The sequence below is a fragment of the Diplotaxodon limnothrissa genome, linkage group LG23 (genome assembly GCF_057381915.1).
Source record: "Diplotaxodon limnothrissa isolate DT_005_m linkage group LG23, D_limnothrissa_male_GT1.1, whole genome shotgun sequence".
Classification (NCBI taxonomy): Eukaryota; Metazoa; Chordata; class Actinopteri; order Cichliformes; family Cichlidae; genus Diplotaxodon; species Diplotaxodon limnothrissa.
The window spans coordinates 35,663,192-35,680,298 of NC_140617.1; the positions used below are offsets into that span (position 1 = coordinate 35,663,192).

At 39.7% G+C, this 17,107-nt stretch overlaps 1 protein-coding gene across 2 annotated transcripts; it reads right to left on the reverse strand.

The window, feature by feature from the left end:
• Positions 1-13,350: 13,350 nt before the first annotated feature.
• Positions 13,351-16,430, reverse strand: en1b (engrailed homeobox 1b). Of its 2 annotated transcripts, none has more exons than XM_085347968.1 (2): positions 15,875-16,430; positions 13,351-13,780 (listed from the first exon to the last, which is right to left on the reverse strand). In XM_085347968.1, exons 1-2 carry the CDS (start codon positions 16,405-16,407, stop codon positions 13,447-13,449), a joined length of 867 nt encoding a protein of 288 aa, XP_085204094.1. In that variant the 5' UTR covers positions 16,408-16,430; the 3' UTR covers positions 13,351-13,446. The 2 variants fall into 2 exon arrangements, with proteins under 2 accessions (XP_085204094.1, XP_085204095.1); XM_085347969.1 differs by having other exon boundaries at positions 13,351-13,766; positions 15,873-16,430.
• Positions 16,431-17,107: the final 677 nt, after the last annotated feature.

A 17,107-nucleotide genomic window follows, 5' to 3' on the forward strand; every position in this document is an offset into this window, starting at 1 on the left:
ACCATTTTACCGTTCCAGTCTTTGATGGTTCCTCACCACACACTAGTCACAACACTGGCAGTCGAGTTAGCTGTTAAAAAGTAACCATGTATTGTTGTTGTTCCTCACTTAGCGGCATGCTAATGATAGGAGCTTTTACAAGCGCTTCATGATATGAACTGCTTTTATTTCTTGCGACATTTCGTATATTTTTTCAAAATTGCTTTAAAGAATATGAACAAATATTTTTTGACTTTTCAGTAAATAATTTTGGTTCCAAATTTGGACCTGAGAGAGAGCTGTTTCGCCTTTTTCCCCTCGACCAACATGTCATTTTGCATCTGGTTTCCAGCACATTATAGCATTGCAGGAGGTCGTCCGTGTGCTGACACAAATCTGATCCCCGACCAGCTGTTAGAGACGGCTCATCTTCTGTCGACAAACATCTGTGGTTCATCTCCACAGTTTGACGGGAAATGCAAGACTTCAGCTCCCTTATGCTCCTCTCTTTGCTCCCATTCTCTCATTCCCGGTCCTCTCCCTCTCTCTCTTTCTCTCTGATGTTTGGTTTTACGTCGCAGCCATCTGCTCCTAATGATTTCTAAAACTCTGACTTTTATACACAGAGGCAGTCCCAGGCAAAAAAAGAAAACAAATGTGATGAAATCAGAGCTTCTTAATCTGCTTTATTTCTTTCCTTTTGGTAATATCTTGGAAATGACACTAAGGCAACATGTCTTCCACACTGGACGTTTGAACTCTCACCCATTTGATTCGTCACAGTGAGTATGCAGGTGTTTAGCTTCACACCTGTTTACAAGAAAAAACAGGTATTCATAAGTATTCATTGTGGTAAAACACTTACTGCAGAATGTCTGACCATTTTGCCAGAGTCAAGAATTACCATAGCAGTCCTAATATTATTAGTTGCTGTGCTGAGTACAAAAACACATCTGAAACTTGAACTATCTGCTAATTTTGCTTTGCTTTTCTACATCGAGGTTTCAAAAAATCCCTGGGAGCAAAATGGGATATTCCCTAGAAAGGTCACCAGCCTAAATAACCTTTAACACTTTTAATCATAATTAAGCAGTGTTTAAAAAAAGTAATTTAAACCACCTGTCATCAAAATAAGAAAAATATTTTAGAAACTTGTCAAAAACGTATTTAAAACAAAAAATTATGTTGCTGTTTGTTGCGCAAATAACACACTGAATACAAGTTTTCTATACACAACTTTGAGTCGGCACACTGAACTCCTCTGAGAAACCAGTTTCAATAATGTGAACATGTAACGTGTTATGGTAATTAAAAATAATATGTTTTAGTACTTTTTTTTTTGCTTATTTATAAAACTGTATATTTACATCTTCATGGATAAATAACAATTATGTTTTTGCATTAAACGCTTGCACATACTGGTGGGTTAACCAATAATAAAAAAATAGAAAATGATTTTGGTAATTATAATTACTGTATGTTACCTTATATTGTTTAGTGTTCGTATTAAGCGTTTCACTCGTCACCGGGCTGCCTGCAAGTTTGGAAGCTGTTGTATTTTTGCATAATTGGATGTCAGTGCCAAATATTCAAGTTGCAGTTTACTTTGATATATATCTAAATATGAGATTTAACTTTTTGGATATAAAATTACTAAGTAACTAAGTAAGTATTTTTTCATGAGTTCTGGGCAAAAAGGTGTCTAATCTAATCAGTTTATCACTGAGTCCAAGTGAAAATATGTGCTGACCCCCTCAAAACATTCATGACAATGGGACAAATATGTGTAAAGACACAAGAATATATGCAGACCCACACACGTTGCTTTTGACTAAGACTGTCTGTGAGGTGGAGGGATGAAATCAAATTTTGAAAAATTGATTTTTAAAAAAAAGTATATAAATTAGAGATTTAAAAAACAGTTACATCAGCCAATGTCTTAACACAAGTATGTAACTTAAACCTTTTTTGAAGGAGTTACAGATTATTTTCAGTCATTCCTTAATTTCCAGGTAATTGTTAGACTGTTAAAATGACTTTGCTGTCTTTTATCAGTCATATAGGGATGTTACAAAATCCAATAATCACTTTGGTGTCATTGTGAACAAAAATCGAATAATATTCTGGAAAATCTAACCAAAAAAAGAAATAACTTTTATTGTTAACATTATATATATATTACAATTATCATTATGTCATAAAAGCATATTCTTCCAAATGCTCCCATTAAAGACGTCTTACTTACCTCAAAAACAGAGCACATCTGCTTATTTAACATTCATACTGTATAAGCTGATATCTGCCAGTGTCTGTAACTCTTTCTTAAAAGTGTAAATTAAAAAAATTCTCATTAGTTGTGTTCTTGTCCCTCTCACGAAAGTTAATCCCAAAGTTTGCGAGCCGTTACTTGAGATGTACATAACAAAACGTATGGTGTTATATTTCTGTGCTGCTTTCACTTATATAAACACAATAATTTAATCCAAATCAAGACTAACGTGGAACTCTGAGGCCCAAACACAGACAGACAGACAGAGTATGCTTTAGATGGTATGTCACAGACCACACATTGTGCCGGCTGTGTGTTAAAACAGTTATTCACGGTCTCGCATCCTACCCACAACCAGAGATGAGTAACTTGAACTTCATGCGTTCTTGTGTGTGTGTGACAATTTGCACATGTATGCATGTAAATACAATATTGTCTCTGCATTTTAATGAGATTTTCATCTAAATGTATTACCGTAAATAAATATGCAGGTTATTGTACTTACATGTGACCCATTGTCCACCAGATTACTTGGTCTTGACTGCAACAAATTGGATTCATTGTCAATGGCGGAGCAGCCAGATTCGCTGAATATGGGAAGCTTTACTGTCTTTTGTCAAGTGACGCTTCATAAATAACTCTGACTTCCTCCTCTGGATGCCTGCCAGTGGCTGTTCACTATAAACTACATGAGCTCCACAGCTTTCTCTGAGCAGCCGACTGCAAAATGGACTGCCGGCTGTTGGCCCCTTGAGGAGTTTGGAGCCATATCTGAGCTAACGTTTACAGTAACATTGGAGCTGGAGCAATCGGCCACCCTCCCTCTCTCCTGTTTCGAGGATCCGTGCTTGTGTTTGTATCTGTAAGCAAGATGAGACATAACTGGTTAAAATAAAGACGTGTAGTTTCCTTGAAACTAGGTTCAGGTCATTAAGTTGTGGATGATACAGTGAAATTTAAGTTTGAATTCTCAGAATATACTATAATGATAATGAGTTTTGAAAAATAGCCTATATACGAATGCATATGAGACACATTGTTGCCATTATTAACTTGTAAAATCCAAAGATTTCTTAAGGAATATGTCCATTTACAACACAAAACTTAGCTAACGAGCAAACTTCTTCTCGTACATGTATCCATCTCATGTCTCATTAATTAGGGAACCTGTGATGTGTGTCGATGGGCTTTATCTGTTTATTATTTGGGGCTTGAAAATGTTCAGTTAATTCTGTGAAATTCATGTAATTTTATGCTATAAAATCCGACTTCTTACAGCCTATTAATCTAAGTTAAGATAAACATAGGCTGTAACCAGTGTAAGAAATTGGTGTAAAAAACACTGGGGATGATTTTCAGACTGCAGTACTGTGTCATGTTATAGATTTATTAGTGAGAAGTGCTCCTGCCCAAGAGATTAAATATAATTTTGTTTTGGATGAAAGCAAAACATAAAGTAAAATAAAGTTTTTAGATTATTCACTTAAGTAAATTCTGTGTAAGTAGTTTCAAAGTAAGAGCTGTACGATTAATAGTGCACATATTGTATGATCATAATATATAATACCTAAAGTAAACATACTCGATAAGTATGTAAATCATGCACAACCATTATTCAGGTTTGTGGTTTGGAACATGCGATTGTTTATGATTGTTTATTGATTATGAGGTCATTTTCTTTTTGAAGTCTAACATTCTGCAATCCAATGATCTAAGTAAATATGCCCCAAGGTCAGACCATGATGTTCAGAGACACTGACAAAAGTCCAAGTGCTATATCTCAGACTGAACACGCTAAAGGTTTGTTTGGAAGGGTTTCCAGGAGAAAACCTCTTCTTGTGAAAAGAAAACAGCGATGTGTTTTAGGTTTGCAAAGTTGCATCTGATCAGTCAGTAAGACTTCTGGAACAATGTCCTTTGGATTGACCAAAGTGGAGATGTTTGACCATCATACACAGCACCACATTTGATGAAAGCCAAACACCTCATACCAACTGTCAGGCGCAGTGGTGAACGGGTCATCATTTGTGATTGTTTTGCTGCCACACGCCCTTAGAGTCGTTGGAGTCATTGAGGCGAACACGAGTTCCTCTAGTATACCAAAGTGTTGCAGAATCAAACGTGAGGTCGTCTTTCTGGCAGCTAAAGCTTGGCCCAAATCAGGTCGTGCAACAACACAATTATCCCAAGAACTACAGCAAAGTTGCAAAAAGAGGAGTGAAAGTTATTTAGCTTCAAGTTCCTGCTACGGGTGGTTCAACAAGGACTCGAATCATCACCTGGTCAGTACTAGATGTTTTTTCTTCTTATGTCCTGATATCTGAAAAAAACTGATGGATGGTGCACTTTTTTTTGAGCCATGACTCTATATCGCATTAAAAGGTTCCACCTGTTGATCAATTGAACTACTTATGTGTTACCAGGTATCGTGATCAATAACCATGCAATTAATCTGCAAAATGAACTAAAGAGGACAACAAAGTGTAATATTTGTGTCCAAAATATAGTGGAATTAAAGGACAAAGCAGCATAACATAACAAAGGGGGACTAGTGCCAGAGTGTCTAAACATTAAGGATACACATGCTAGTTCCTGACAGTACCTGCCTGCTGTCATCTACCATAGTGCCAGTATCATGCTACATACACCCAGACATGCAAGTATATGATCAGAGTTCACAGCTTATACAAACACATACACCCAGACTAAAGTGCCGCCCCACATTCATCATCCCACTCGAACAGTGATATTGCTCCCATCAGGGGCAATTTTCTCCCCCTCTCATGACAGCAAGAAGTCTTCCCATACTCCGGGTGGCTACAGCGGGCCCCACGCAGGGATGACATCAGCGCTCAGCCCGGAGGAGCTATGTGACAGCCATATGTAAATTGAATATGACTAATCGCTTCCCCACATCACCTCTCGCCACCTCTGGGCCACTGCGCCGAAAGACGGAGCGTTGAACGAGGAGAAGGAGTTCTCCGCAAGTGCTTTTGAAGTGTGAGCGTAAGGGGTGACAGGATAGCCAACAAGAGGGATGCTACGAAAGTCAACCGTTGTTTTATTTTCAACAAAATGAACCCACAGAAGATCCAATAAGGAGGTATCAGGTCTAAGATGTACACACAGGTGATTGCGGTGTCTCTGACAGCCTCCAACAAAATGCTGTTTTACAGCTAAGCTCAAGTCTGAAGGCTCTCAAGGGGACCGCAGATGGGAATATGATCACTATTTTCATTGATGACCATTCTGTTCTCACAGCTTTGGCTTTCTCGCTGGAGTGAAGTGGTTCACACTCGAGACAGACGGTAAAGCGAAGCGAGCAAGGCACCAGGAAGATAAAGTGCTTCCACATGTGGAAGGCATGAAGAAGAGGCAGAGGTGGGTGTGACCACCCATACAACAGGGGAATCCCAGGTGTCCCTGTCTTTGTTCTCACTGTGTGTGCCTGTGCACGTGAGCCTATCAGTAGGTCACCAGCAGAAAAAGTTTGATTCATGAATGCTGTCAAAATGCAGAAGAAATGCTGTTTTTTTAAATGACTTCTTTTAATTGAAAATAAAAAATATAATGAGATCACAGAATGCACACATTCACACTCTGATCATTGGCCTGAATTGATGGGCTGCCTGCCACGTAGCTGCAGCTGGAGATGCAGATGTCATTTCCCAGTGTTTGTTTTTTAATTAGAGTGCCATATACTGGGACATTACATCCCCGATAAAACACTGATGACTTTGTCAAAGGAGATAAAAGTGTGTGACAAATATCAGGACGTTTAATTTATGCAATTTTAGAGTTTCATCATTTTACTAACTAAAAAAGTAGAAATGCTCACACAGTTTTTATATTTTTACATATTTACACAACTTTTTTCTTTTAAAAGGGGAAAGTTCTCCTTCACTTTTGGCCTGAACACTTTGCATTGCACACAGTGATGACCCCACCTCCGTTCTCTCCACACCCCACTTGGCTCAAATCACCCCCTGATGGGCAGTGTAAACAAGTGGCACTGTGTATATCCTCCATATAATCTGGATTTAGCTCGGTGAGATCACGGCTGTTGGAGTGAAAAGCTCCCCCCTCCCTTGTCCGGACTGCTCAGCTGCATTGTGGGAGGTTCTCTTTCAGTGCCACCTTTGTCTATGAGTGTGTGTGTGTGTGTGTGTGTGTGTGTGTGTGTGTGTGTGTGTGTGTGTGTGTGAGAGAGGGAGAGAGACAGAGAGACAGAGAAAGAGAGAGGGCGAGAGAGAGAGTGTGCCCCTGATGACAGGTCACAACAAGTCATGAGTAAACTTCCCCTGTGGCAAGACATGATCTTGGTATATGTGTACTCCTGAAGGGAAAACACTCAAAAATTCATTCATACTGTTAGGTTGAAATCTCATAAACGCAGACTGTCGTCACTTTTTCTGTCTCGCTCTTGCACACACATGTAAGCACATTGCAAGTCAAGAGAAAGATTTGAACCCCTCAACAATTCAAATTAGGAATATTCGAGCAGAGTAAAACGTTGTTCCCAAACTAGAAGTGTTATTTATAATTGATCATAACCTACAGATATTTTCTGCTGCATCATACAGTTTAATACAGTTCCCATCTGTTGCTTTAACACTTTCAATGTTATTATATAATGCCCTAAAAAGCTTTAACATAAAAACCACATTATCCCCTTATATATCATAGCATGATGTGCTTTGAAAATAGATAACCTCTATAAAAATGTGCTCTAAAAACTTCTATTACCCCAAGTAAAAACACAAAAGCAACAGAGCTAATTGTTGTAGGCTAGCTAACAAGCTAGAACTAAAGCCAGAACAAAATGGATTTATTTTTTAAGCATTTACGAATATAGTAACTAAACACGGTTACAGACATTGCTAGTTGATGGTTGGAGGTGCTCATTTGTTGGGTAACATCAATTTCATTGTTTTAAAAAAAATAGTCGAATGAGAAGCGAAAATATTTTAAACTGGTTAGCTTTTTTTAAATGTAAGATTTCTTTGATTCGCTGCAACAAAAGGAGACACAAATGGTGCCAATAAAAATAATCTATAAAAATCATTATCTTTAAAGATAAATATATTTTGACAAGATGCTTTTTGATTAATAATTAAATAAGGCTGAAGCTAAACTTGCTTAGCCCAGCTAAACTGCTGTTAGCTAGCTTAACTAGCTTAGAAAGCAGTAACAGAAGCTCTAGCTAGTTTCCTAAACCTAGCAAGTAAGTTTTGGCTCTAGGTAGAGGATTTCATGAAATTTAGCATGATTACATCATGTTAAAAATTTTCATTTAAATGTAAGTTTATTTAAAAATTTGAGTTCAATTTTGACACAGCAAAAGTGAGACAATGTTTAATTTAGAAAACACATATTTAAAGCTAAAACAGACAAAGAAGCCAAAAGAAACACTTGTGCAACATCGTGTTTTCCCCCTTTAAGTTTTTCTACTTTAAAAAAGCAGAATTAATTTTGTAGGTATCAAATTTATAGAATGTACCAGTGGTGAAATTATGTGCTAATACCAACAGAAATAGTTTAAATAATATGGCTGATAGTCCATTTACTGTCTGTCTGATGTTGTTTATTCATCCTTTTGTATCATAGAAACAAAGAAAATATATAAAATAAGAAAACTGGGAGTCTTTCAACTGTTCATCAGACTAAGTTTAGACAATTATGTACTAAGTACCAGTACTTTAGTATGTACTAAGTTCATTGACTCAAATAAAAATTGGCTGCTACCAATAGTAAATGTAAATCGTCAACAAGTCCAAGTCCAGAGTGCTTTTTTTCTGATATTGTGCATCCATGCTGTAAGTTTTTCTCTTTCTCTCTATTATAATTTTTTTCAGTCACCCAAACAAATAATGTTTGCTGCACAGGAGCTGCGTCTTTGTATGTCAGCATTGTTTTCCTGCATTTTTTCCTGCATATGATTTTCATATTATTTTGTTTAATCCCTTTAGTAGGCAAAAGCATGTTTTTTACACATTTGTAACGGCTCCGCACATATTTTCTCCATGCACCCTGCGTTTCTACAGTGTACACTCAAACACACCGGGTGCCAGAGACATCTCCTGACAGAGCACCGAAACAAATGAATACAGTGTTGCCTCATACAGCTGGATGAGCTGCAGAATGTTACGCTCTCCATTTTCTCCATGTCAGTCCAAGAAGAAAAGTAAATAAGAATAGTTCTTCTCAATGCCGTGTGACAAATTTTGGTGGTCTGCATGAAGTATAGAAAGAGCAATCTGATGTGGGACCAGCTGGACATCTGCAGAAATTTAAGTAAAAAGTTGAAAGAGGAGAGACATGAAAAGGGACTCTCTCATTGTCTCCAGCTCTCTTTTCTCTTTACAGAGGCAGCTGGGAAGGAATTACTAAACTTCTCTACTTAGCAGCACCACAGTCACAGGGTAGTGATCTAAGAAGCTCTTTTAAATGGCTCTCTCTCTCTCTCTCTCTCTCTCTCTCTCTGTGTGTGTGTGTGTGTGTGTGTGTGTGTGTGTGTGTGTGTGTGTGTGTGTGTGTGTGTGTGTGTGTGTGTGTGTGTGTGTCAGAGAGAGAGAGAGCCTAGAATTTCTTTTCCTGCCTTTTTGCACGGATGCTTGTATGTCTCTGCATGGGTGCCTTTTATTGTGTGCGCCTCTAAAAGCTCTCCTATTTCTGCGTCGATGTGTATTTTCCAGCAGCTTGTAGCACGCTGATTAAACAACACTTTGAACACTTAAATTGAATGAACTACTGAGGTCACCTCCCCTTTTGTTTGAATGGCAGGTGGTTAGCCTGCATGTTTCTAATAGGAACCCCACTTTGTGTGCTGTCACTGTTCAAAGTGTTACAAGAGGAAAAATGTTTCTAAATGTTGGTTCACCTCTACATGATGTAGATGGTTTTTCGAGTGTAGCGTAATCATCGATACATTTAACATGAATGTATCTGTGTTAACTGTAGTACAAGAGGTGAAAACTACAGCAAATATAATCACGTTTATGCGAATGAATATAAAAACTAAAGAAAGCTTGTTTTACTTTTTACCAAATTGGCTTAATTATTACATTATTAGAAATTATGAAAAGATATATATTTATATAGATTATTATTTTTTCATTATCACTGATTGCTTCATAGACAAGAGGCTTTTATAGCTGGTCAGAGTTATTGTGAAATCATGATAATGCACTGATGATGTCTGAAATTTTTTGTAGGGGTTATAAAGTTATTTATAACTTTCAAATTCATCTGTAAAGTTAGCAACAACAAAAAAAGATCGATGGCATTATTGCTACTTTGGGTTTTTTTTTTCAGATTTTCTAGATATTTTTAATCATTTTTCTTTTTTAAGAACAATAAGCGTGAAGTAAAAATACAATACTGTGATAAACTTGGTTTGCTTTTTCAAATATATGTTGTGTTATATTATATTTTTATGCATATTGGCAACATTTTGTTTTAATTATCACTGATTTCTTATCAAAAGAACATTTACATTTTGTAGTAAGGATAATAACTGTTATGTTTAAAATGAAATATTGTTATTGAGTTAGTAAATAAAGTAACATTGTAAGTAATGATATTATCATATGTGTGTAATTTCCTTTTTTTCCTGAATATGTTACAGTCATGGTTAAAGACTCGTTACCCATCACAATGCATTTGTTAAAAAAAACATAAAATGAAACAAATTAAAAATATTCATCCAAAAAAGTAAGCACACAGTCCACTGCCTTAATTAAATTTGATTAATGGCATTATTTTTGGTTTGCATGTTTTCAAGCTTTATAAAGATACCCGAGAGGTCTTTTCCTGAATTTGCTTCCACAATACTGAAAGTTAAAACTGTCTATTAAGATGAATAGCTTTAGAAAGAATGAAGATCTCTTGTTGCTAATACAATGTGTGATTTTTGTCCTGTAGCAGAAAACACACACACCCTTTTTTAGAAGAGATGTCAAAGCTGCTGACAAACAGTTTGGGACTAAAAGGTCACCATACACTGATCACCGATAACACTCGGAGGCGATGCAAAGAAGCTGAATTTCCTTTTTTTTTGCAAAAAGGAATGATACTTGAGTGCAGTGTGTGTGTGTGTGTGTGTGTGTGTGTGTGTGTGTGTGTGTGTGTGTGTGTGTGTCCACGCTCTTTGATCTTGTTTGCTGCTACATTTGGAGCCTCGTGAAAGAAACTTTCCTCATAATGGAAATCTTATTTAATTCTTCGCACTGCTTTGTGTGTGTTTTCGAACAGCGGTGCTAATGCTGCTGTGTTGCACTTTCTGGATATTATATAACACGGCTGTTCTCGGGGTGAGCCTGATGATAATGCTTCATTTTGTGCATGCGTGCTGTACCTGCTCGGAATCCAACTCTTCCCCCTCTTTTTTTAAACGGCCCAGATTTCCAGTGTGTATTCTCTTTTTATTGCTTTCATTTGCATATAAATTAAATCCATATTGTGCCTGCGAGGCAGACTATGCTAACTATGCAAACGATCCCGGGCTTTTCTTTGTTTTACAGATAAACCCTCGGCTTCCTCAATGACAAGGTGGGAGGGAGGGATGGAGGAGGGGGTTAGAGGAATCCTCTCGCTGTTTCATAATTGTATGGATTTTAAATACACTGTCATAAGATCCTCTTCCGCATTCACAGCAGGGACTGGAACTATCACTATAATATTAGACCTACAGGGTTGGCTGACCGTGAAGAGGCAGGCAGCCTTTGCACCTCTGCTCACACATGCGGGCCAGATGGCCAAAGACGCAGGATTTGGAAACACACTGTCCTTGTGTGTGTGTGTGTCTGTGTATTTTTCCTTAAACATATCCGCCAACTCTTGTTTTATTCCCGAATACATCGAAATTATATTAAAGTATATTTAATCGATGAGAAACAGCGCACATTTCATCGCATCTGCTGCTTTTGAGCGGCATCAGCAAAACAAACAAAAAGTAGCACATTTTTTTTAACAGAGAGAAAAAAATCCAACTGAAATTAAGTCCTATGAATATTCAGTCACACATTATAGCGGTTAGTGACGTTAAATTAGTCCTTATATTAGTGTGGGGCCTCTGGAAGCCCCTTCAAGGACCCCTGGAGGATTTCGCAGGCTGCAGGAGATGCTGCAGGGCCAGTTATTATCATTCTGCTGCTACCTCACATTCACCATGAAAAACAGGAACCCTTAACTATAAAAAGGTGTGTATATATAATGTATTTTGCAACTTCTACGGTCACTTTTTGTAATTTAAACCTTTCTCTTTATAATCGAATTCGTTTTTTTTCTCGACATGCGCAGTTATGTCTGCTGGTCGCTTTGAGGGATAAAAGGCAAACAAATAAAGATTTTTAAGGTAAAATCGTTCATTAAAATCTGTAACCTGCCTTTAAAGTTCACGATCGTCGTTATTGAAATCCATTATTAACACGTGATGCTGCGCGGTTATTAAATCTGTGCTCTATAGGCAGAGCCGAACGCAAACGCACTTGAAATAATTAAAGCTCCTGAAACGCGAAGGCCGTGAACGCCTCTGCAGGCTCGTTAGCTCTTAATTAAATAATCTCTTGTAAGCGCCGGAACAAACAGAAGCAGCGCTCATCGAGCTCACAAACGTCCTCCGGATGCCAGTCTTTTTTCTTTATTTCAATCCCCCCCCCCCCAAAAAAAAAAAAACAAAAAAACAAAACAAAACAAAAAAACAAAAACAATAAAGTCAAAGAGGAGAGCTTTCCTCTTCTTTGTTTATATGCGCCACAATCAAGTGTGTTAAATGTGTGATATAATCCAGGTCGAGATAAATCGGCGGGGATACTAAAAGGCTCAGGTGCCTGTTTTTAGCAACGAGGGGATGCTGTGAGGCTTCTCACTGGACTCTATCGCTGACATAAACTCCAAATATTACAGTTAGAATTACCGTGAAGTGATATAACTGAAAGTGAGCACAAATAAAAAAATATTCACGTTTTCTTAATAATTGGAGGAAAAATTCAAGGTGGCAAAAAAAGAAGGCAGACTGTTCAGCGTAGACTAGTCTGATACTAATACTTCAAGAGTCACAGTTTCTCCTTTTGATTTGGGTGAAATTAAATGGATTTCTATAAGTTTTTCTGCTGCTGACCTTGGAGTGCGACACACACACACACACACGCCATGCCACAGAGTTCACAGCCAGGCTCAGTCTAACCTGAACCTGAGGTCAAGTCAGGCCGCGCAGGACGGAGAGACAGAGCGCTTCTCCCCAAACCGCGAGTTCACGTTTTAGTATTAACTCCAGCGTGCGCGTTCACGCTCCAGCGTGTCCGGAGAAAGTTGAGCAGAGGCGTGAAAACCTATAAATGCCCAGAATAGTTTTAATAGGTGAAATGGTATCCATCAAGGAGGCGCTGAAACAGGACCTGCTGTGCGATATATTTCTGTGTGTGTCTCAGTTTGATATGAAAGCTCCGATAAAGACTTCACATAATCCGCTGTTTTATAGACAGACGGAATTTTAAAAGGCCGGTAATTACACTTTCCTCCTTTAAACACGTTATGTGCCACGATTATATGTCCGTGTGGGCGTTAATATGTTGGGGAGTCCAGGCAATGTAGTTCAAGTGAAATAATATTAATAATAATAATATTACCCAGAATTCCCGTAAATTCACCATATTGTAAGGAATCATTGTGACATGCTGACAGCTTATCATAGATTTAAATATGTTTTATTCTCAAATATGGCAACAAAACGCTTTTATTTCTTTCTCTTTTTTTATCCGTGGAAATGTATGTAAGAAATAATAATTTAACCCATTAACTACTGCTCTCTCCCTCTTTTTTTAATTTCAGACTACATGTGAACATATTAAAATCTTTGGCTTGTTTGGCTTGACTGATGTGTTGAAGGGAAAATATGGCGCAAATATGGGGAAAAGGGGGGTGGGGGCAAGGAGACCACAAGAACCTATAGATCCTAAAAAACAGTGAGAACAGACAGAGAGGAGAGAAAAAAGGACCGGCGTGAAGAGACGAGCCTGAAATTAAATATACCGTATACAACATGATAACTGTGTGGCTATATAAACTTTAATAACGAGCGTTCATTTATATAACTATGTCCATATACTGTTACCATAAACAGAAATCTGTGTTTTTAAATAGCGTCCCCCACTTCTCCTTCTTCTCCCAGTTCGTTATGTCCAAAAGAGTCCGGCCGCTCATTCGCTCTCCTCCTTCTCCTCCTGCACGGTGGTCGTTGAATGGTTGTAAAGTCCTTGAGCCATGAGCTGCAGGGCCAGGCCGTTCTTGTAACCGCTGGCCTTTTTAATCTTGGCCCTCTTATTCTGGAACCAGATTTTAATTTGGGACTCGTTCAGGTTGAGTTCCTGGGCCAGAGACTGTCTCCGCTGCTCCGTTATGTAGCGGTTGGCCTGAAACTCGGTTTTGAGTCTCTGCAGCTGCTCGGCCGTGAACGCCGTCCTGGGCCGCTTGTCCTCCTTGCCGCTCTTTTTCTTCTTCAGTTTCCGTGTCCTTGGGCCTGGTGTGGAAACAACAATGGGAAACAAAGATTTATTCTAAGGCTGGACACAGTCTGACACCGAGCACCACTTTTTTTCTCTTCTATTTTAAAGGAAAGAAAAACGTGAAAGCGTCTCTCTGTGAGCGATGATAGCGCCTTATTATCTGCTCGGTATGCCCGAATGTAGGTCACAAGTCTGTGCGGGAATGATGTGGGCAGGTTAGCCTGTGCTGGGGATGACTTCTATCAAAATGATGTTTTGATGTCACAGTAAAAAAAAAAAAAAAAAACAGCACAGAGAATGAGCGGAACTGTTAAAGCTGGACGCTGTGCAAACACAACTTGTTTTAAATCAGAGCAAACAAATATAAGCCTTTGGTGGAGGAAGTGGAGGGGGATTGTGGGAGAATCTCACGATTGATTATTCATTACTATTTGACATGCTGAAGGTCTGCCTCACAGGTGAGTGTGGGACGTGGGAGACAAAGTAGCCAATCAGAAGAGAGCAGCAGCAACCCAAACAACAACAACAACAACAAGAAAAAAAGCTCCAGTGCAAATGATGAGACTTGTTAAAAGCCTTATGAGCCTTGTCCTATCGCTCACACGTGGAAGTGTTACACTGGAGGTGCAGAGATAGATATCCTCCCTGCACACTCCACAGCTCCACAAGCTGCAGCACAGCTAATGGGACCTCATCCGGGGCTGCTTGATCAGTTATGACTGCAGCAGCGCGGTATTTTCACTTCAAGGACCCGATCGAATAAAGCTGAAGCAGCAAAAAAGAAAAAAAAAAAAGCACGGGAATTTGGTCACGTAGCTGAATATATGAGTGCGCATTGATCCGCTGATTAACTGTGTACTGCGCACATTTAATCCAGTGGGACAAAGGAAGCGCTGTCGCTGTGAAACAGGGCAGGCTGGGGAGCTTCGGGTCTAATATTAGATTTCATAAAAAAAAATAATAACAATAAGTCGCAGAAGGACTTCTTCCTTTACCCTGACACATAACCACCACCATTAAAGCCAATAAAACCTTCCGCACCATCACATAGGCCGGCCTAGAAGCTATGAGGCGCGCGCGCGCGCGCACACACACACACACACACACACACACACACTGTTTCAAAGATACATCAGCATCCTGTATGTTTAAACTGCTAAACATTAAACGGGCCTAAAAAGTCATTGCATGACATATGCAAACACTCGAACCTTCAAACTCATCTCTAAATCGATGCATCTTCTGCATCAGCTCAGAGGGGAGAAAGCGGATAAAAGTGAAAAGAAAAGAATTGCTTTCAGAAAAATAAAAGCAGCAGTGGTGGAGGTTAGAAAACAGATCCATGCCTCTTTTTTAAGTATTATTATTTTTAGGCTAAAATTCGGGAGCAAAAACAGAGAAAAACGTTCCAGCTTTAGTTCTGTCAGACTAAATAAATGAATCTAAAATAACCGGCAAAAACACGTTAGCCCGTGAAAGACCAGACAACAATACATTTGATTTTTTTAATAACCGTGTGGACTTGTAATTGGGTTTAATAAGGTATGAATCCTCGGCACTGTTGTTGGCTTGTTTTACATTACTTTGGTCTTTTCCGCACAAGGGAGGAAACATTAATATTAACAGAAAAACCAAATACGTTCCATATATTTTTGTGTAGTTTGCCTTATTTAGAGTTTTTAAAAAGTTTTTTTTTAAAAATACATAAAAAATAAATCTGCTCGTGACACTGCCTGGGGCCCACATCAGCTTTAGCCCCAATGTGCTTCAACTTCACTCTGAATTAATTTACTTAATTCTTCACTTTGACTTTTGTCACCTTGTGCTTCCGTTACACTCTCCATTATAAACTGCTAACCACTTTTACTTCAGCGACTTCTTTTCAGCACTTTACCCCCCCCCCCCCCCCGACAGTTCTTATTTTCGAAATCAAATCCCTTTGTTTTGATTGGCTGGAGCACCTCGGTAAACTATTTAAACACTCACGTGCCAATTTTAAATTCCCTCTTTTTCTTCACGCTGGCACCTGGAAGAAATGTATTTGACACAGCGGAGAGAAACACAAGTCATCCCACTCCAGCACCCCACTCGATATCATTCGGGGACTACTAGCGCCTTACCAGATGAGGGCCGGTCCGAGTACCGCGTACAGTACACCCAAGCGGGCCACAACATCGGCTGGCTTTCTTTTGCCATGGGCGGAGAGCCTCCATTGCTGCCGCTCATGACCATAATTGACGAGGGGCTGTCTGCGTATCTACCAGTCCCGTTGCTCGTCGATTCGCACTGCTTCGACGAGTTCTGCTTGGAAGAGGGGGAAGAGGACGTGGACGACGACGAGGAAGGCGACGACGAGCTGCTGTCGCTGCTGCAGTTGGAGTCCAGGCACAGGCTGCCGGTGTGTAGCGGCCTCGCGCCCAGCGGGTTCACGTTTTCCCGACCCGACGTCTGGCTCCGGTCGCGGTAGTTCGGCTCTTTTCTGCAGCCGAAGTCCGGCCGGAGGATGTTGTCTATGAAAAAGTTCGTGGTTCTGTGGGCTTGCTGGGCTGCCTGGTGGGGTAAAATCATAGCAGGGGATGGCAGGTTCGGCGACAGGGACATGCTCTCCTCCTCGGTTGTGTCCCGGCCGCTGTTGGGCTCCTTCTGCTCTTCCATAGCTGGTGACCGTGAAAAACGTCGGCCTCTCCACGCCAAACTCCACTTGTTGCTCACTCTCCCGTCCCCTTCGGTATCCAATTCAGACAGACAGCATGTAAAAAAGCCTTTTTAAACTAGAATAAACACCTGCGTTCGTTAACAATATCACCTAAAGCATGTCCTCTCCTAACAGTGTTCCGAGACCTGGCATAGCGAACAGCTCCACGTTACAGCCAGTGTCCCTGCCGCTCCTCGGTGCAGCATAATATCTGTGTATTCGCTCTTCCCAAACTCTCCTAAAACCGTTATCTCCCCCCCGTGTGTGTGTGTGTTTTCTCCCTTTCTCTTACACCCAGCCGGAAGCACGTGTGCGCGTACACATAAAGCAACCGGCCAATCAGGACGGAAGATCGTCCCTGTCACAATTGACGCTGTCCAATTAGAGCTGTGGCTGTGCTGCGGGCGAGCACGCGCACGCAGCACGCGCTTATTAGTTGGATCGATTCGGGAGAAGCGCACGTGCACAGACGTAATACACAGCAAAACAAAAACAAGCGCGGAGACAGCCACCATTAAAAACACTGCTCAGAAGGGCGAAAGGATTTTATTCCACATCGCTACATGCTCTTTAAGCACATTTTAGTTTTACAAACTATTTGAATTCAAACGCACTTTATAAAAATGATGAAGGAATAATAAAAATAAACAAATAACAAGA

Coding starts and splice junctions, on each gene's coding strand:
- en1b (XM_085347968.1), bottom strand. CDS start 16,407: ATGGAAGAGCAGAAGGAGCCCAACAGCGGCCGGGACACAACCGAGGAG. Junction 13,781..15,874: donor TACTCGGACCGGCCCTCATC/TGGTAAGGCGCT, acceptor GTTTCCCATTGT/TGTTTCCACACCAGGCCCAA.